Here is a 22,450-nt window from a genome sequence, read left to right on the forward strand (position 1 = left end):
GACTGTTGATTATCAACATGAGGAGGAGGATACGGCGAAGGTGCCCGATGAAGAGCTCCGGGCCCGTTTATCCGACTGACGTTTCTCCCTCCCTGTACCATCGAAGCTCCCTGCGCTACTACTACCTTTCTGAACTTCCTCAACACGGTCAGCTGTGGAAGACCGTACCCGAAGTCAAGACCAGCTAATGTCACAATCCTACATTTGTTTTGTTTTTAAATAGTATTTGAGATGATCTTTAATGAAAAGCGGTATCTAAAATAAATGTACTATTATTAAACAGAAATAGAGTTCCAGGTCACACTTTATTTGGTTAGTTCCAAATAAATGATTTACAGATAGGCATACGTTGAACCAACGATCTGTTGATAAGCAACTGCTTGCTAAGATTAGGGTTCGTTTAGAATTCGGGTAAGGGTTACGTTTATGGCTCGGTTAGGATACGGGTATGGCTTAGGGTTAGTGGATGGCGGTAGTTAGTTGAAATGTTGACAGTTATTGAACATCTACAAACCATCTACTTGGGACTATCCAAATAAAGTGTTACCTAATTCCATTCTAAAACCTGCATAATGTCGTTCTGCAGATATGGGTCATAAAGAATCCCATCTCTATGCGACCGGGAGGGTCACAATGCCGACGGTTCAAATCGAACTCCAGAACCAGAGAGTTATGTTCAGAACTCTCAAGAAATCTCCAGTTCTTGATAGACAAACAACGAGAGATACAGCATTAGCGAGAGAGACAGCATGATGGCGAGCTTTTCATTCATTCTCCCTGAAGACGGACATTGTTCTTTTAAGGACAACGACGTTAACTCAGGTTAGAACAATTAAATTATTTCAGTCTTAAAACTCAAATATTAATTGATTTAATTATTATGAAAAGGAAATCTAATAAAACTTAAGAGAAGATGGCTGTATAGGCTTTTGTTGTTAGTTACCAAGCATGGTAACCATGCAAAATGAATATTTTAAGCTGTAAATTATGTTACGCAATGTCCCAATTATCTCTCCTTCCTCCCAAAGTGCGCACTTGTTCACTTCACTGAATTGAAGGGAAATTACTGGTATAATAAATATGGTTGAAAATCCCACTAGCCCATGCCTCCACCAATCCAATGTTTTAAGATGTCTGGGAACTAGTGAATGAGTGCACACTTTAAGGAAATTTGAGATATTATTGGAAGGCACACATTATTTGCAGTGAGTGAAAAGGAGAATATCCCTTCCTTAAAATGCAAAAAATCTATTTTGTTTACCCTGTGCTGTCATGGCGTTTCTTTCAGGGTGGATCTCAATGGTGACCCAACTCAACACCCTTGAAGGTCCAGAGTCAAAGAGTCAGAACATCCGTCTGAGCTTTGCAGAGGAACTTGGTGACAAGTACCACTACGCGAATGCCATTGACAGCTCTCTGCTCTGGACTATTGGGTACACCCCCTACATTCCCCCAGCTCTGAAAGGAAGAAGCTTCCCCTCTGTCGAGAGCTTCTTCCTGGATGAGTGGGAGCCACTGACACTCCTGCAGACTCCTCAGGTTCTGTCCACCAGTGTTTCCATCGAGGAAGACAACCTGATCCAGTCTGCTGCAGGCCTAGTGTCTCAGGTTCTGTCCACCAGTGTTTCCATCGAGGAAGACAACCTGATCCAGTCTGCTGCAGGCCTAGTATCTCAGGTTCTGTCCACCAGTGTTTCCATCATGGAAAATGACCTGATCCAGTCTTCTGCATGCCTAGTGTCTCAGGTTCTGTCCACCAGTGTTACCATCATGGAGAATGACCTGATCCAGTCTGCTGCAGGTCTAGTGTCTCAGGTTCTGTCCACCAGTGTTACCATCATGGAGAATGACCTGATCCAGTCTGCTGCAGGCCTAGTGTCTCAGGTTCTGTCCACCAGTGTTACCATCATGGAGAATGACCTGATCCAGTCTGCTGCAGGCCTAGTGTCTCAGGTTCTGTCCACCAGTGTTGCCATCGTGGAAAATGACCTGATCCAGTCTGCTGCAGGCCTAGTGTCTCTGGTTCTGTCCACCAGTGTTGCCATTGTGGAGAATGACCTGATCCAGTCTGCTGCAAGCCTAGGTTCCCTGGTCCTGTCCACCAGTGTTGCTATTGTGGAGAATGACCTGATCCAGTCTGCTGCAGGCCTAGTATCTCAGGTTCTGTCCACCAGTGTTGCCATTGTGGAAAACGACCTGATCCAGTCTGCTACAAACCTAATGTCTCAGGATGATGACTCCACACTGAGAGACTCCAACCAACCTGAGATCCACGTGGCTGATGTCTCAACCAAGAGAAGTAGTCTAACCATCACTATTTCTATGGTTTCAACCAAGAGTTGCCTTGTTGCTCTACATGAAGTTGATGCTAGTGCTACAAGCCTGGAGCAATCTGCTGAGAAAATGTCTACCTCTACCACTTATGTCAACAACATCTCAACTGCTGCCAAGAAGAAGAAGAGGTGTGGATTATTCTCATCTCTCTGGAGAGCTCTCAGGGGGAAGAACAAGAAGCCTGTAAGTACTAACTCATATACTCTTAGTCTCTTTTGTACTTAATATAATCATTTATCAACTATTTTGATACTAATATCCAGTGTTAATGGCTGTCTGTGAAATAGGTTTTCTATATTTTCTACCTTTTGTTTTTTTCAGGCTAAAGTGGCTTCCAAGAAAGAGGATGAAATCAACAAGGATGTGAGCAGCCTCACCTGCCACCACAACACTACACAGGGAGATCACTGATGCAGGCACACCCACCACAACACTACACAGGGAGATCACTGATGCAGGCACCCACAATGGTGTTCCTATTTTTTTTATCACACTTTGTCTTCATCCCCAATCCCTTTCCCCCACCCCACCCGTTTTATCTTCAGTAAACCTTTTGTCATTGCATTCGATTGCGTTTGTCTTTCATTGGGATCATTGTCATTGAAAAGAGAAGGGGTTTCGTAGTTCAACTACTTGTCAATAAATCACTGGTTAACCTTCAAACTCCGAATTGAGACAACCGAGGCAAAGACGTCAGCAGGAGGGCAACTGTGACCTTCAGAAATATGCAATTAGGTGAAAAGTTTGTAACCATGTAACAACGCTAATGCGATCAGTTCTGTCCACATTTCCCGGAGAATAACAGGCGTTCTCGCTCAGCGCCTCAAGATGGAGTAGTAAGCACAATTATAATGGTTCCCCTCATAATGATGCTTTTATCAGCTGTTGGATGTGAGGATATTCCCATATTAGGAATTCCTGTGGGAGATTTATACCGTGAATAAGTATGATAATTGGACATTGTGCATGGATTGTCTATGGCTACCGAGTATTTCCATCATATGATTGTAGCCTAGGTTATGATTCTGTTATGATGAGGTTCACATTGCAGTTGTCTCCTTAGACATGACTGACTCATGGTATTGAAATCTATTACATCACGTTGATGCATCATGAAATAACCCATGTGTGTGTAGGAGTTTAAGCACAGGCATAATGTAGACAAGGTGTTTATGTAATGTAAGTGTGTTTTCCGTTTGTTCTTTGTCAGATTAAGATATATAACAGATGGTGTGACATGGCTATAGTTTACGTTTTCCCTCATTTTTCAAACCACCACCAACAAATTCCAACCCTGTTCTCAATTACATTCACTATTCCATTCCATTTCTGAGGGCTCTTCTACAAAACAATGTTATGAGAATGAAACCTGATACCAATAGCCATCTCCATTATTTAGGTTACAGCAAGAGGCTAAAAATATCCAGTTCTGACTGGTAGTAGTCACGACCTAAATTATGACAAAATTCTGCACCACTGGTAGTTGACGTCAATACAGTACAGTCACTTCCTCGGTGACGTAATCGAACGGACTCGATCGGTAGCATTGCCATCTGCTGGATGGACTCCGACTCGAGCCCCGTAACATTACGTCACTGGAAAGGAACCGATGCCAGTGTTTGGGTCTAGGTTTGAATACAAAGAGATGAATAGCCGACCATTAGAACTGATACTCGACAGTAAGAACCTGAGCTACAATTAATACGCATTTAGGCTACAGTAAATTCTTAAATAAGTACTCAATATGCTTCAGGCGTTTTCTGGAGAGTTTTGGGGAACCTTGTGACTAAGAATGTTTCAAATTAATTGAGTGTGCTTCATTGGTAATGAGAAAATAGTTGCACAGTCAGCAAAACAGCGTAGGGGTTTTGTCTTCAGTTCATTGACGTGTATGTAAATTCTGCTGTATAGACTAGCCAGTACCAATATATTTCAAAAGACAAGGGCTCGACAATGAAGTGAATGGATAGATAGCAAAAACTAGCATTAGCTGATGTAAAACTGTTGCAATTATGATACTTATGAGTTGTGCGTAAATGTCTCTGTCCATGGTGCTGAAATGTTTTTTCTTTATCGTGACTGAGAAACGCATTGCAGGATGTTCATTGTACTGATCCTATTTTATTGACAATCAAAGATGTTATTCGATTCTACTGATACACACTGTATGTTCATCCAGCTATATGTTATGTTGAATATTGTTTGAAATATAGCTGGTAAGAGTGATTGTCATTTGCATCTCTGACGCAACTTTCAGGAATCAAACTGAACGTTGATTAAAGTCTAGGACGTTGAACTCTCAGACAGAACCCAGTTTAGCCTTTCCTGTGGATCAATATTTTACGGTCTTAACGGTCAATTAATGTTGGAGCTATAACGACGGGAACGCGCACTATTTTTGGGTCATATTTGCAGGTGTGTGTGTGTGTGTGTGGTGCCAGCCAGGGTGGCGTGACTCCTGAAATAAGTGAGGTTGGGAAAAAGTGTTGTTCTTGCATGTGGCGAGAGAGAGAGAGAGACAGAGACCCATTCTCAAATTCGTAAAAGCGCGTGCACAACCATAAGGAAGGAAGACGCGAGCTCTAGGGGGCTGCATTCTCATTGACTGTTCCATCTCCCTGTCAGTGGCAGCAACATTAGCAGTGCCGAGGCGGTGGCAGCACACACAGAGAGAGAGAGAGAGAGAGAGAGAGAGAGAGAGAGAGAGAGAGAGAGAGGAGAGAAACGCAACACACAGACTCCGCCTAACTTTACCACGGTCCAACCTCACCGAGCCCGTGTCCGGTGGCGCGAGGGCATCACAGCTCAAAGCCAGTCCATCCAGAGGGTCCCTCGGCTTGCTTGTGTCATCTCTTGGCGTGGAGATGGGCTTCCCGTAAAACCGGCGGTGGTGGAGGGGAGAGGCGGGCCGGCGGGGGTGGGGGGTGGGGAGAAGCGAAAGACTAGAGAGTGAGGAGGTGGAGAGAAAAAAAGCCGAGGAGGACGAGAAACAAAAGCACAACCGTGGGTGCCTGCAACAACCATGAGCAGCGGCGGCTTGCCCTATTCACCAGAGCTGCTGCTCTACCCGTGGACTATGTCGTGAGGTGTGGCTCGCAACGCTAAGCAGCAGGGATTCTGTCAGTCGAAACGACAGTAGCAAGCCAAGGAGGGGTGGTTCTGGTGGAAAAGATGTCGTCCGCCTCGGTGGGGCCCCAGGGCGGCCCTCGCCCACCCACTGCGCCGCCGACGGTTCCCGAACTGCCGGACCTCAGCCATCTCACCGAGGAGGAGAGGAAAATAATCATGGCCGTGATGGATCGGCAGAAGGAGGAAGAGGAGAAAGAGGAAGCCGTGTTAAAGTAAGGGCTACATTTCCTTTCCCTGAACGGTGGTCGGTGGAACCCCGAACGCAACACCCCCATTCACGAGTGAGGTGTCTGTGTCCAGAAGGCAGACGCACGAGCGGCCATCCGCCACCTATTAGTCCCAGTATGTTACCAATATGCCTGTCGTTTACCATTGTAGTCACCTTTCACACCCATTCAACCACCACAACCCGTTGCATCCCCCATTGTTCACTAATACTGGACTATAATTTCCGTATAGCCTACAGATGTTATAGCCCACGCTAACGGTGTTCCCTTGCTTGCCACTGTATGAATAATTCACACCAGGTTGGATACTGGGGTTCGTTTTGGGATTCGGCTATTCATGAGTGGGGAAAAAAATCACAGTTTATAGGCCTGTCAATGCTTTAGCTTTACTCAAATCCATTGTAGGCTATGCGCTCTTCTCCAAAGCCCCCATAAGGAACGGCAGGTGTAGCTTAGCCTATAAGATTGAAATTCATCCTAGTGTGGACCGAGCCTACAAGGTGAATAGATAATCAAGGTATCCTCGCCGTGACAGTCGATGGTGATGCAGGTAGTCATTGATAAGAACGGGGAAATCGGGTTAAACGAGATCCAGGTGTAGCCTCGCGCGGATGAGGGGAGACGGGGTGTACCAGTGGGGGAGCACTGGATGAATCATACCACAGGACTGCGTGCCCCCCTCCCTCCCTGAATCTTTCCATCTCTTTCTCCTCTCCCAAAGTATTTTTTTTTGTTTCGTTGCTTTGACACGGCCGCATACACAACCGACATCACCACCTTACCGAAGCAGCTTGGTGGCTGGCAAGGCTTGGTAGCTGTCCTTAACACAACATCAACGGTGTGCAAGATATCGAACTGTTGCTGTTTATGCCACCTGTTGCTGTTTATGACAGCGTCGTAGTCCAACAAGATGATGCTGACATTAAAACTCTAATGATGCTTCATTGCGAGCCTGGCACAAACCATTCGTATTTTATGCCCGACAATCGTGTTACACCGGTGTGGTGCCATTTTCCCCTTCCCTCGGCGATGAGTGAGAGTGGGTGTGGTTACACTGGTTGGAAATCTCACCATGTGATGTAAAGCCGGGCATTCGAGCTAAGCATGATAGGGGGAATTGCAGCTCGACCAGTTATAGCCAATATCTGGTTTTAAAACGCCTCAAGCCAGTATCAATTCAACTGATATCGAATGAATCAGTTATTGGGCCTATTTTATTCGGAAAACGTGTATGCAGCGTGAAGGTACCGTGCGCCTCTCGTGTTCACCTCTAGTCCACTGTTGGCCTAAAATATCTATTCTGTGCTCCTTCCCCCGTGAACTGATGTATAGGTTATTCTTTGGTTTTCCCACCGGTCGGTTCCCAACACAATGCAATGAGGTGAATTAAAGTCGCTTGTATAATTTTCCATAAGAGCATCGTAACGAGATCGTATGGTAATAGGGAACATCCATAGTGCACTACGTGACTCATGCTGTGTCACAAATATTAACTTTGCTCATCCTCACCGAAGGCTCAATCAAGTCGAATTTCCAACAGCAATACACTATGTAAGATATCTAGCCTATTCAAAGTGCTTTATCACATCCTTGTTTGCTGCAATTACATTGCACTGTTTCATTTCCTGGTTGAAATATGGGGGAGCCAGGACTGGAGCTGTCTCGTGCCTCAGGAGAGGAAGTGATGTATTTAATGTTCCATGAGGCGTGAGCCATCCACAGCTTCTGTAAATAATGCCCTCATCATTTAGCCAATCATTTATATGATGATCCATGCACACCCAAAGGTCATGGCCAGTTGCTGTGCTGTTGCTGTGGCTCTGTGTGCACAGTTGCACACTATTCCCTTTGAATATGAGAAGCTGTCATGTGTTGGCGGCTCTCAAGTTATGGCCTGTATGTAGTGGTTCAGTGCTTCCAAGAGAAATGGTATAGAATCACAATAGCCTTGTGTCTGGAATGTTTATGGCATGTGGGAGGATAGGGAATGGAGAGAGTGTGCGTGTGTGAAAAATGAATAATGTAAGAAAGAAAAAAGAAAGAGAATGAGAGAGAGAGAGAGAGACTGGGGATGTATGTGAACTTTCCATGGATTCTGCGGGCATTCCCATTCTTCCTGTGCATCAGGGGTGCAACTTTGGTTTTAGAAGTGGGGGGGACCTAATTATATATATTGTTTTATCCAGTCGGATAAACACTCCAAACAGCCTACCAGACTGCTAGGAGGCGTCCACATGGTCCTAAAGTACACCTCGTTTTGTATCACATTCTAATGATAAAACTGGGGGGTGGGATGCCATTTCAGAATGTGGGGGAGGGACATGTCCCCGTCCCCAGTGAAAGTTGCTCCCCTGCTGTGCATCATGGGATGCATTGGGGAGACGCACATTACTCAGACACGCAACATCAGAACCATTCGCACTGGGCACAGGCGTCAATTCAACGTCTATTCCACGTTGGTTCAATGTCATTTAATTGAGATGATGTGGAAACAACGTTGATGCAACAGGGTGTGCCCAGTGGGTTGTTGCGCATCATTACTAAACTCATATATTTCCATTGAGCATTTAACTTCTAATACAGTCTAGTAGTATGGCATTGTGATCAAGGTTTTTTCAACAGACAGGGCAAGCATTAGGCCTATGGGCCCACGTTCTTGGCATGCGGCCATCCAACAAATGACTTTCCCCATTCACTTCAGCTCAGTGAACGTTTCCGATGAACAATGAGCAATGTAGCACATGATTATTACGCGTGCAATAGATGATATCAAGCTAGTCTGTCGTGATAATGATATAACATGGCCACACAGGCCCTCCCGACTGTTCTGGGTGGTATTCATTAGACACCAAATGGAAGCAATCGGACCGAAACGGAGAGGGGCTACCTGAACTTGTCCAATAAGAAGTTGTCATTTTTGTTTCCCGTTGCAAAACCTTTTGCTACGGTTTGCACTAATGAATATGACCCAGGTGTTCTTATGGTACCTGGGAGCTAAGCAGCTGGTGATAAACTGATAGGTTCCTGTATCTCACCACCTCCACCTCCGTCATGGGAGAGGCCAGTGTGTCCAGGTCTGTTGCCCAGCCCAGAGGCCTCGTCCTGGGCTAATGATTACCCCTTAGGTCAGCCTGTGGGAACAGAGCACCTGGAGCTTCTGGTCCTAGTACTGGTGCTACTGTATCTGTACCATGGGTGACTCATCTCTGGAGGTGTTGTTGCAGCAGATGCAGCAGGTGAAGAAAGAGGATGTGGTCTATTGACTTTCTCTATCCTGTCCTATGTAAAAGATTTCAAAGAAGGTGTGAAATGAGCAACTTCACACTATGTTGACGTGCAAGACCATTACTATCCTCTGAATCAGGGTGTTGGACACGTGGCTTAAGAGAGATGGTATTACTGGACACTATAGACATGGTTGAGAGTGCAGTAGGAGTGCTGAGCACCATTCTAACACGCTAATGAGCAGGACTGAACTGAACACTGAACTAGCATGCTCAAAGAATTTTCAGCATTTAGCATTTAGCCGTTAGCTACCGCCCCAATGTGGTGAAACAACACCCGCTAACTAAACAGGAAATCTCCCCCTTAGAGCATTTGTGGTTTCCGTAAAGTAAATATAGAAACCCCTTTCAAATATTGATGAGCTAACAGAGGTTGTAGAGTTTCTTAGAGGGGTGTATGAAGCAGAGGGAGAGAGAGGAAGAGAGAGAGGAAGAGCCCTCATCATCAAAGATGGCGGAAGAGAGGAAGCCTAGAGTATAGTGGATGGAAGGATTTGGAGGGTTTAGGATTAGAGGGGTACCAGGGAGAGCGCGAGTGTACACACACACACACACACACACACACACACACACACACACACACACACACACACACACACACACACACACACACACACTGTGCCAATCTCTGCTTCACAGGGCTCCCGAGGGCCCCCAGAGCACAGAGTGCATCAGAAGGCCATGCAGGCACCACATCACCACCCAGCCATAGGTCACTGTTAGATAGGTATACAAGGGCAAGACGTGTAGCTGAGGTTAGTGTGGAGGTTGTAGGGAGGAGATGGGAATGGATGTCTGGAATATCCAGTTATTTTCCCCCTCTGTGTTGAGGCTACTATGACGTGAAGACTGTTGTGTAGGAGACAGTCACTTGCAAATACACATAAATACACATTCACATACATGTACAAGTCTCTCAAACATGCACATGCTCTGTGTACACCGTCCCACCCACCTAACACACAAACCCACTATGTGTGTATCCACAGCTGTGTCAGCTGCAGAGCCGGGAGGGCTGTGATGTGATTATTGATTGACAGACAGGATCGGTGGTTGATGTTGACGTGGAGCGGGTGTCAGACTTGGTGGTGCACCCTGGGGGCTGCTGGGGGTTAGCTATGTCCTCCCTGGGAATATTTTGGCTTTTGTCAGCTTCTGACTGGCATACACATACACACACACACACGCACACACACACACACACACACACACACACACACACACACACACACACACACACACACACACACACACACACACACACACACACACACACACACACACACACACACACACACACAGCTAGTGCTTCAATGGGACTGAGACACCTGGTGTGTTTGTTCCAGACTGCGTACTCAGCTACTATACTAACATAGATGCTGTGACACATCCTGTGACTGGTCCCTGATGTAATGATATCAAATGCTTAGATCCATCTCTGCATTTTATTATGAGTAGTAATGCTTATGATTTGTTATCGAGATACTGTATGTTCTGTAACCCCCCCCCCATGGCCTTCCCTGTGGCTCAGTTGGTAGAGCATGGTGTTTGCAACGCCAGCATGGTGTGTGCAACGCCAGGGTTGTGGGTTCGATTCCCACGGGGGGCCAGTACAAAAAAAGAAATGTTCAAAAGAAAAAATGCATGTAATGAAATGTATGCATTCACTACTGTAAGTTGCTCTGGATAAGAGCGTCTGCTAAAATGTAAATGTAATGGTAATGACCTGGGCTCTGAGTTCCCTCGTCAAGTCTTGCAGTTGTAACTATTTGTCCATGTCAACTCCTATTCCCTTCTGCTTTCTCATCTCTCCGTCCCACCTCCCTTTCCCCCCTGCTGTGTCTCAGTGTCCCTGGCTGGTTACTTCTGCCTCCTTCTACCCCCAAAATAACCCCTTTTCACCCCCCCCCCACTCTTTCCATCCTCCACCCTCCTGCTGTGTCTCAATGTCCTCATGTTTCTGGCTGGTTACTCTCCTCTTCCCAGCAATTAGTGCTGTTCTGCTGTGGAGCTTCCTCTGCAGGCTGGAGGGAGGTAACTGACCATAGCCACACACACACGCACGCACGCACACACACACACACACAAAGATGCTTACACATACACAGAGAGAGAGAGAGAGAGAGAGAGAGAGAGGAATGAATGGGGAGAGAGAGGCGGAGGGGAGGAGAGAGGAAAGAGAGAGGAGGAAAGATGGCATTGTGGGAAGGTGGAGAGAGAGAGAGGGATAAGGGGGAGGGGAGGGAGAACGCGATAGGGGAAATGGAGAGAATGAGCGTGGAGATTTCTCTGTGTGGTTTAATTCTCACGGCTGGAGGGAATGGTGAGGAGGGAGGATGTGTCCTTGGTGATGAACTCTGAACTCTTCCTGACTTATGTAGGTCTCCTGTTTCTGCCTTTAACATTTCTTCTGGCACAAGAACTGTGAGTTATAGAGACTGTATCCTATTTCATATTATTTAATATTGTTGGCATCCGTGACAGCTGGTTGGTGAATTGGGGATTTTTCCATTAAACATGGGGTCACACATTAATTGGGTAGAAAAACAGCCTTACCTCTTCAGGGATACATGTCCAGGAAGTCATGTGAAGCCAGGTTCTAAAGACTTATATGGCCAGACACTTCACAGCGTCACAACACGTCCCCAAATCGTTCCCATGAGGGAAAATAAATACCCTCTGTCTCTAGACATGAAAGTATTCCCTCGCTTCTGATATCTCACAGCTCAAATAAACACAAACTGCTATTTTTTCTTAATCAGAGAGCTGAAGGTTTCAAGGTTTCCGGGAGGAAAATGTTAATGTTGAATTATGGAACAGCTCTGGAAATAGCTGCGGCCTCCTGAAATATTTAAATATACAGTTTGCTTGCTCTGGCTGTGCTGTTGATGTCCCACATCTTTAACCTGTTTGAGTTTCCCCTCCGCTGTTGAATTTCTCCTAATTTGAAGTGTATATTTATTGGGCATGGCTTTGTTTATGTCTGTGTGTGTGTGTGTGTGTGTGTGTGTGTGTGTGTGTGTGTGTGTGTGTGTGTGTGTGTGTGTGTGTGTGTGTGTGTGTGTGTGTGTGTGTGTGTGTGTGTGTGAGTACTTGCATGCATCCGTCAGTGGTTGTGCGTGTGTGTGTGTTTGTGTGTGTGTGTGTCTGTGTGTGTGTGTGTATGTATGTGTGTGTGTAACTTGTCAATGCCTCAACGCTTATTATGAGAAGATCAAAACTACCTTGATGTGGTGTTCTGTCTACCTGATGCGTTTCTGAGCTGTTTGAACAGGGCCCCAGTCGTCTTCATAGAAACTTCCATTCTTGAAGACTGGGGCCCTGTTCAAATAGTCAGCAACTTTTATTATACACACCAGCATCTGGTTTGCTGCAAAAAAACGGTGCATCTCCCTGCTAACACACACACACAAACACACGCACGCACACACACTATGGTTGATGTGTCTGTATTTAGTGGATGTTGGCTCTCACACAATCTTTTCTTTTAATTAGAATAACTCAGAGGCACTTGGGTGTAACTGAAACACCTGGAGGAACGATCATGTGTGGAAGGACAAAGTATGTGTGTGTGAGTGAGAGAGAGAGTTGCGTCAGTATGTGAGTTGTGTCAGAGTGTGTGTGTGTGTGTGTGTGTGTGTGTGTGTGTGTGTGTGTGTGTGTGTGTGTGTGTGTGTGTGTGTGCACGGCTGTCTTCTCAGTGGGGTGTAATTTCTCTATGCGGCAAGCAGCTCAGGTGGAACTCGGCTGCATGTCAAAGAATAGCTGCCCATTCTGTTCATTTTGTCTTGCAACATTTTGTTTCCACAGCAAGTTTGGTGGAGCAATTTTGGCACTGCCAGAGTCATACTCACTGTGGTGTGTGTGTGTGTATGTATGTATCAGGATCATAGAGAGTTCAAGGTATGTATTTATTTGTGTACACTATGTACGTTATTAGGGTCATTAGTAGTTCAGTGTGTGTGCCCTCTAGCTCTGGTGGGAAAAGGCCTCCTGCCTTTGACTGTGTCGTTACACCTGGGCTCCACTGCATCCTGGTTAATCATTTTCTGTTCCTCGTACTCAACTCCTCCTGATATTTGAATAGAGTGTGTTGTTGATATACAATTTATCAGTGGCCAGTTTATTAGGTACACCCGTCTAGTACTGGGTTCGACCTCCCCCCTTTGTCTCCAGAACTGCCTGAATTCTCCGGCGCATGGAAACGTTGCTCAATTGGTATCAAGGGACCTAACGTGTGCCAGGAAAACATTCCCCACACCATTACACCACCAGCCTGTACCGTTGACACCAGGCAGGATGGGGCCATAGACTCATGCTGCTTACGGCAAATCCTGACTCTGCCATTAGCATTACACAAGAGAAACCTGGATTCGTTGGACCAGACAATGTTTTTCCACTCCTCAATAGTCAAGTGTTGGAGATCGTGTGTCCGCTGGAGCTGCTTCCTCTTCTTGCCTCTGGTGTCAAAGGTTGCATGTTCGAATCCAGTGCTAGAAAATTGTCCCCAACATTTACTTTAACCATTCCGAGTTAAGGCCTAACCTTAAGACTTCGAAGATTATGCCTAAATTTAACCCTTTAAAAATTCTTAGTTAATGCCTAAACTTAAAGGAGAACTTCACCCTGGGGAGATCTGGGCTTGTTTTCAGCATGTCTGAGGCATTTCTAGGCAAGTGTGATGTGTTTCACATATAATTTCCCAGGAGGAAGGCAGGTCAGGGCTTCGCGCGCTGAATGATACACCCTATGACGGCTTCAAGTGTGTTGATGATGGGGCGTGAGATCTAAAAAGTAACGTAGTCCCGCTTTGTGGCATTTCACAAAGGCTCCATGTTATACTGATCGCACTATACGTTTCTGTAGGTATAGATATGGTTGTCCTTGTTCGAAAGAGCCATTGGACATCTTTCAGCGATGTTCCTGTTGGCGGATTCATTGCTAAATATACAAGCAGAGAACAACATTTCAGTCTCTGAAAAACGACAACTTGTGTTGGGCGGTACTTCATGCTCTGGCCCCGGTCCTCCACAAATGCTGGCTTTTTGAAAAGGAGGTAGACACTACTGTAACAACAATCCTTTGGGCAAAACCGAAAGAACTGACCAAACACAATGGCTTCAAGTGATTCCTCTCATCAACACGAATTCGACGTCGGAGCATCTATTAGCTTCATGGTGACATTCAACCAAGTTTCAACTGGATATAGCAAGGAGGATTCGAAACAAAGAGTTGCATTTAGCTAACGTTAGAAGCTTAGCTCCCAAGTGGCACAGCGGTCTAAGGCACTGCATCTCAGTAACTTCGACAACTGAAAATAATTTTACTAGCTAGCTATTCTGGTGGTTAATTTCGGTATTATCAAATGAGGACAGACAAACTTATCGCACAAGTCAGAGTTACACTTAAACGAAATCTTTATTCACTTATTAATTAATAAGGAGAGCAGGTCACACCACACCCACACAAGTGAATGATGTGAGTGCTTTACAATAACAATGGCTGGTCGACGAACCACTTAGATGATTCGCTGAGAGCCCCGACACAAAGGATACAAACACCTTTTATAGCAAAGATACACCCCCTTAGTCTACATGACAAACAGCAGATGTGTGGAATGAGTCACAAGGTTAGGGTCTGTATGAAAGATACTAATAATTCACAGCAGACAGTATCTGCTGTAAGACTGTTGTCATTGTGTAGAAACCAGGGTCTGGCCCCCAACACAAGCTTCATCTCATAATTATCCATACCCGAGCCATCGCTCCCTGGTACCCTCCAGTCAAACCGGAGCAATCTCCCTCACATGAATGGAATGTGGCCTAAGGCATTGCAAATCTACTTGTCAGCATGAAGCCCCAGAGGCCCACTCTCAGTTCACACAGACACAATACAGTTCTAAGAACCCCCTATTCTGTTGCATAAAACAACCATTTGATGCAATAACAACATTATAACATAATCTTGTCATTTCACTCTCACACTATGTCACATAATTGATGAGGGTTGAAATTGGTTATGATTACGACCGTGGATGCATTTCAATCTCACAAATAGGCATGACGCCAGATAAGATTCCAAACAGATGTAAATAACAAGTATTTCATATCCAGCAAGCTAGCTAGCTACCTTTACTAGCCATCAGTGAGGAGAAACAATAATATAACAATTTATTGTTGTAAATCTCTAAAACCAAAGCTGGTTTTACTATAAAAAATATTTGCCTAAGCATGCTTGATAGACATGGCTGAAGGTAGATACTGTCTGCCTATGTAGGCTCATTTGTAAAGTCGGGTCACTGTGAAAAGATTGGGTGTTATGCCATATTTCTTTCTATTAGGCTAGATATTGTTGTAAATGTGATCTCTGTGCCTGTGCATATGTTTGCATGTTCAACTAGTCTACCATAATGGTGATGTTATGCTGACATGGTTGTTCAAACTGTATAATGGAGTATAATTTGAGTTAGTTTTTTTGTCTTAAAGACAATATCGTGTGGTGCCTGGGCTTCTTCTTGTTGTGGCTTCTAGATACAGAAGCATAATTCATTTGCCTGCGTGTGTCAATGTAGCAGAACTGTATCCCGTGTACTGTATCCCTCTTGAGGGATTAGACATTATGCTGGATTTCAAGCAGATGACTCATGAAGAGCTGAACGGCAGTTTGATCATAACAACACTCCTCCCACAGCTTTACATGTATTCCCAGAAACTTACTGTATGTTTCTTTGGAATGGCAATCACAGTGGGTGCTCTGGTCAGAGGGTGCGCTCACCCCCACCCGCACCAGACGGCGGCAAGGTAGGGCCCGCCCTCGGCCCAAATACATTTTCCAAGGGCTGGAAAAACCAAGCCCTGCATGATGCCTGGGTGGGCATGGAAGTGAGCGCACCCATACATAAAAAAAATATGTAACCTTTATTTAAATAGGCAAGACAGTTACAGTAAGAACGAATTATTATTTACAATGATGGCTTACCAAGGAACAGTGGGTTAACTGCCTTGTCCAGGGGAAGAACGACAGATTTTTCTAACATTGCCAGCTCACGGATTCAATCCAGCAACCTTTCGGTTACTGGCCCAACGCTCTAACCACTAGGCTATCTGCCACCCCTAACTACCAGGACCAGCGCACACACCACTCACAGCATGAAACTACCCATAACCACCAGCACCAGCACACACACCGCTCACAGCATGAAACTACCCATAACCACCAGCACCAGCACACACACCGCTCACAGCATGAAACTACCCATAACCACCAGCACCAGCACACACACCGCTCACAGCATGAAACTACCCATAACCACCAGCACCAGCACACACACCGCTCACAGCATGAAACTACCCATAACCACCAGCACCAGCACACACACCGCTCACAGCATGAAACTACCCATAACCACCAGCACCAGCACACACACCGCTCACAGCATGAAACTACCCATAACCACCAGCACCAGCACACACACCGCTCACAGCATGAAACTACCCATAACCACCAGCACACACCACTCACAGCATGAAACTACCCATAACCACCAGCACCAGCACACACACCGCTCTCAGCATAAAACTACCCATAACCACCAGCACCAGCACACACACCGCTCTCAGCATGAAACTACCCATAACCACCAGCACCAGCACACACACCGCTCACAGCATGAAACTACCCATAACCACCAGCACCAGCACACACACCGCTCTCAGCATAAAACTACCCATAACCACCAGCACCAGCACACACACCGCTCTCAGCATGAAACTACCCATAACCACCAGCACACACACCGCTCACAGCATGAAACTACCCATAACCACCAGCACCAGCACACACACCGCTCTCAGCATGAAACTACCCATAACCACTAGCACCAGCACACACACCACTCACATCATGAAGCCAAACCACAAAACATAAATAAATAATAACAATAATCCCATCCTCACCCCTGATTGGAGGACCTCAAACATTTACCCTGTACAATTCTGTATATAGTTACTTCAACACTCATCAATTCCACCCTTCCGACAGCCACAGATCAACCCCAATAAATCACAGATCGTTCCCAATAAATCATTAATCGACCATTTCCTCTCGCAATACATCCCTCCATTCTCCCATGGTGTTTCACTAGGGACATATAACATTCTTCTTGAATACCCAGTTCTCTTGAGTTAGCATTAAATAGTGTACACTCCCCTGCATTTTAGAATTGGACAAATAAACAATTTTTGGGGGGATATCTGAATGTCTAATATCTGTTCAGCTTATATAAATATCTTCTGTGAATCCAGAAGGGCAGACAATTTTCAAAGATTGATAGAAAAAAAACATATTTATTTGATGGTGGTTCTACATCAGGGCTCTCCAAACCTATTACTGGTGTGACACTGTCCTGTAGGTTTTCACTCCGACTCTAATCTAGCACACCTGATTCTAATAATTAGCTGGTTGATAAAGTGAACCAGGTTAGTTACAACTGGGGTGGGAGCGAAAAACCCTACAGGAGGATAGATCTCCAGGAACAGGGTTCTACATGGTCTTATGCTTTGCCACACTGGCTGTGTTTACACAGGCAGCCCAATTCAGACCTTTTTCCCACTAATTGGCTTCAGGTACACTGGCAATTGTGTTCGGCATTGGGAGCTGGGGAAGCTGAGACTCTTTGTGCTTATGGTGATGGGCCTGTCCTGTCTGCGGTGAACGGCCAGCTGGATTAGACTCTGCCGAAAGTGGTGTAGGGCCTCTTAACCACCAACTGTTTGGTCCTCTTGCAGAAGATTTGCTGGTACTGCATTTTATACTCTTTGTGGATGGAATGTAGGGCAACACGCCTTTGTTGGTAAAGGTATCAACCAAATGGGACCGGCTAGAGTCTTGTTTAGGGACAATGAGGGGACATTGGGAGCTGCTTTTGAAAGGAAAGATCAGTCAACAAAGTAAATGGGCTGGGGGGGCTAAAGAAGGCGTGAAAAGTCCTAGGAAGGCAGTTCTTACACAATATAAATGGTTGTGTATGGGAGATTGAGGAGAAATGGCACCTCAATCGCTCCCATACACAACAATACATTTACTGTCTTAAGCACAACCAAAAAACCCTTTCTCATCTCAAAGTACTGTCTGTAAACCTCCCCCATCCCATTGACAATGACAGATCATTCTTGTCAATAGTATCCCTTTGCAGAGGAATTTTGAAGACATGTCTTTGTATTGTGTTTTGAGAATCTGCAGAGAAGAATGAGGTGGTTGTGTCAGTGTCCCTTGTTGGTTTCTGTCCCACAATCTTGTTGTTCTCCATAACCGCAAAGTGTGTCTGCTCCCTCATGCTTGTGTACACACAATGCCCCTGCTTTGGGATATTTTTTCAGCAGGGCACTGTGGAATGACTCCAGATAACCTGAGTTTTACAAAAAGAAAAGGTAAAAAGCGGGGTGGACTAAATTGATGACATGGTCTGGAAGGTACTCTGTCTGGAAGGTACTCTCCTCAGGCTACCTCTAACCACCTGTAACCCCATAACACAAACACAAACCATACAAACACTGCCCAGTTCATGTTTATAACATGCATACTGTAAATTGAGCTATCTTAGCCGTCAGCTTGTAAATATTTTTGCCAACTTACATTAGCCTTGTGCAGAGCTAGAGGTTGGAAGCGCATGTTGGTGGAATCAGATTCTGTACCACCTACAACAAAATACAGAACAATACACAATTTAACCACCACACACATTGTATTGATCTCTATTAGACTGGCTAGCTAAGCATACCTAACATGGATATTTCAATGTTGTCAGCTTGCTGTTAGTTAACTAGCGTCACTAAATTGGCAGCAAGATTACTAGCCAGCTGAGACGGGCTGAGAACAAACTAACCAACCATAGACGATTTATACACGTTCGTCGTTACTACCAACACACAAACAGAGAGTGAGTTAGCTAAATCGATAATTCTATTTTTAGTAACGGAGTGCTTTCCAGACAAGTCTGGAATAGATGACTACCAAATTGAAATACCAAATAAGAGTAACATTAGCTAGCTCACAGCAGCTAACGTCAGTCAAAGATAGAAACAACAAACAAACATGTTTACTTTACTGAAGGAAGCTACCAGTCTAGCAGTGACTACCATGGCATAAGTTAAATTGATTGACATTGTGTATACCCGAAATATAGCTATATGATTTATCTGATGGCTTTCAGAGTTCAATACAGGACTGTAACTTTAGCTAGCTAGCTAGCTAACTTACCAGCTAGTCCAGCTAGGCTAGCAAGCTAGCTAACATTAGGTTACCTCTAGTTGACAATCTTCCGTTTTGTTGTGAAGGGAAAAAATGTATGGTATCGCATCACTTCTCAGCTGTCGTCTAAATGGATTACCCATCAGTTCAGCCTGAAAATCCCTCTGATAATCTTTGGTCACCGCATAATTTTTGACAGCTGCATAATCAGGGTGAATCCCTGGTAGGTAGAATGGTAAAAGGTACCACATTTTATTGCTTGTTTGTAAATAGCACAACCATGCACACCACATGGGCATGATGACAACAATAGTGAAAAACAAACGTTTCAAAAAAGATATGGCCTAGATTAGTTCTGAGATTACTGTGTGTTTGTCGTTCCAAGTAAACAACACCATTATTCAGGTTTGTGGGCATGCCCCCTCTACCTAGCGTGCGGTATAAGCATTTGCTATGAATGCCGGACTTTGTGGTTCACTATGAGCAGGCGAATACACAGGGAGTTGAAACTTCCCGATTCTACCAGTGAAATGAAAATGTGCGAGTTCTAGCTTGTGCCGTTCTGCATACCAATGTTGTACTGCACCGGTATTTGCCTGTTTGTGGTCGCCTGTTAGCTTGCACAATTTTTGCCATTCTCTTTCGACTTCTCATCAATGAGCTGTTCTCGCCCACAGGACTGCCACTGACTGGATGTTTTTGTTTGCTGCACCATTCTCGGTAAAAACTAGACACTGTTGTGCGTGAAAAGCCCAGGAGGCCGGCCGTTTCTGAGATATTGGAATCGGCGTGCTTGGCACCAATGATCATACCGCGCTCAAAGTTGCTTAGGTCACTTGTTTTGCCCATTGTAACGTTCAATCGAACAGTAACTGAATGCCTTGATGCCTGTCTGCCTGCTTTATATAGTATGCCACGGCCACGTGACTCACTGTCTGTATGAGCAAACCATTTTCCTGAACATACCTAATAATTAATATTCTCCCTCACTACCAGTACAGTGGACCTTATTGACATAAGCAGTGTGTGTGTTCTAGAGATAATGCATAGATAATGGACCATTTTCAGTAGATGATCAGCATTGATATGAAGACAATTCCATATGACCTTTACATTCCCATTTGTCATCTCAGACTCCTTTCCTCTGTGTCCAGAGTGGGAGGGAGGAGAGACAGGAAGAGGGCAAGGAGAGAGAATAGAGGGAAGAGGGGGGAGGAGAGGGAGAAGGAGGAGAGTGAAGTGAAGTATGAGAGGGAGGAGAGAGAATAGAGGGAGAAGAGGGAGGAGAGGAATGGGCTTGGAGCAGATGGTGAAATATGGAGAGAGCCCTCTTCATTTATTTAACACACTGACGAGAACACAACATTATGGAGAGAGGGAGGGAGAGAGAGAGTGAGAGAGAGTGAATAGGATGGGTGGGAGGAGTATGTGAGAGTGACTGAAGAGGGAGAGGAGGGGATGGAGAGATGGGGGAGATGGAAAGATGGGGTGAAAGAGGGACACGAAGAGGAAGAGAGGATGTGACAGAGAAAGAGACAGAGGCAAGGGGATAAAGGTGAGAGTCATGGGGATAGAGACAGAGGCAGGGAATAAAGCTGAGAGTCATAGGGATAGAGACAGAGGCAGGGAATAAAGCTGAGAGTCATAGGGATAGAGACAGAGGCAGGGGAATAAAGCTGAGAGTCATAGGGATAGAGACAGAGGCAGGGGAATAAAGCTGAGAGTCATAGGGATAGAGACAGAGGCAGGGGGATAAAGGTGAGAGTCATAGGGATAGAGACAGAGGCAGGGGGATAAAGGTGAGAGTCATAGGGATAGAGACAGAGGCAGGGGAATAAAGCTGAGAGTCATAGGGATAGAGACAGAGGCAGGGGGATAAAGGTGAGAGTCATAGGGATAGAGACAGAGGCAAGGGGATAAATGTGAGAGTCATAGGGATAGAGACAGAGGCAGGGGGATAAAGCTGAGAGTCATAGGGATAGAGACAGAGGCAGGGGGATAAATGTGAGAGTCATAGGGATAGAGACAGAGGCAAGGGGATAAAGGTGAGAGTCATAGGGATAGAGACAGAGGCAGGGGAATAAAGCTGAGAGTCATAGGGATAGAGACAGAGGCAGGGGGATAAAGGTGAGAGTCATAGGGATAGAGACAGCGTAAGGGAGAGAGAGAAAGAGAGAAAGATTACAGAGAGATGAGAGAGCAAGACAGAGAAACAACGAGCGAGTGAGAGAAAGTTAGAGACTGATAAAGGTAGAAGTCAGAGCGATAGAGAGAGAGAGGTAGAGAGAAAGAGAGAGAGAGAGGTAGAGAAAAAGAGCGCGAGAGAGAGAGAGAGAGAGAGAGCTGGTGAGCATCCTGTTTAGTGCTCCCAGAACTCAACAGCATGAACGTTTAATGAGCAGGCATTCCGCTTGGGCTGCCCACAAGTTCTGTGTGTGTGTTGGTTTCTGTGTGGGTGTGGGTGTGTGTGTGGATGTTTCCACATGTATTCCAACAGCATTTCTTAACACGTGTGTTCATTCTTTATGAGGGGTATTCTGACTATGCATTACGTACTATACACTGAGTGCACAAAACATTAAGGACACCTGCTCTTTCCATGCCATAGACTGACCTGGTGAATCCAGGTGAAAGCTATGATCCCTTATTGATGTCACTTGTTAAATCCACTACAATCAGTGTAGATGAAGGGGAGGAGACAGGTTAAATAGGGTTTTTAAGCCTTGAGACAACTGAGACATGGACTGTGTATGTGTGCCATTCAGAGAGTGAATGAATGGGCAAGACAAAATATTTTAAGTGCCTTTGAATGGGGTATGGTAGTAGGTACCAGGCGCACCAGTTTGTGACAAGAACTGCAACACTGCTGGGCTTTTCATGCTCAACAGTTTCCTGTGTGTATTAAGAATGGTCCACCACCCAAAGGACATCCAGCAACTCAATATTAGGAAGGTGTTATTAATGTTTTGTACGTTCAGTGTATATACTGGGTGTATTTTTACTTGTGTGTGTGTGTGTGTGTGTTTGTATGTGTGTTTGTGTGTGTGTGTGTGTGTGTGTGTGTGTGTGTGTGTGTGTTTGTACATGTGTGTGTGTAGTCTGTCTGTCTGGATAGTGATGGAGGACTAGAATACATTTCATCAATACACTGATCCCAAGTCAGCTTTATAGTCTTTCCCCCCTGTAAAGCCCGGATTTACTCCTGTATGGCCCAGCCACAGAAATGAA

General features: G+C 45.3%; 2 protein-coding genes across 5 annotated transcripts in view; both read left to right on the forward strand.

Annotated features, from left to right (window-relative positions):
- The first annotated feature begins 273 nt into the window (after positions 1-273).
- Positions 274-2,360, forward strand: LOC106588700 (uncharacterized). The gene is made up of 3 exons (XM_045692078.1): positions 274-822; positions 1,289-2,299; positions 2,338-2,360. The coding sequence occupies exons 1-3, from the start codon at positions 750-752 to the stop codon at positions 2,358-2,360; spliced, it is 1,107 nt and encodes a 368-aa protein (XP_045548034.1). The 5' UTR covers positions 274-749.
- Positions 2,361-5,258: 2,898 nt separating this feature from the next.
- The window catches only part of LOC106588706 (regulating synaptic membrane exocytosis protein 1), a 124,441-nt gene continuing 107,249 nt past the window's right edge, over positions 5,259-22,450 (forward strand). For all 4 annotated transcript variants that reach the window (XM_045691174.1, XM_045691177.1, XM_045691175.1 and 1 more), the window contains exon 1: positions 5,259-5,675. In XM_045691174.1, the coding sequence (XP_045547130.1) occupies positions 5,506-5,675 (170 nt within the window). In that variant the 5' untranslated portion in view covers positions 5,259-5,505. The remainder of the gene's footprint in view (positions 5,676-22,450) is intronic.

The sequence above is a fragment of the Salmo salar genome, chromosome ssa12 (assembly GCF_905237065.1).
Source record: "Salmo salar chromosome ssa12, Ssal_v3.1, whole genome shotgun sequence".
Lineage (NCBI taxonomy): Eukaryota > Metazoa > Chordata > Actinopteri > Salmoniformes > Salmonidae > Salmo > Salmo salar.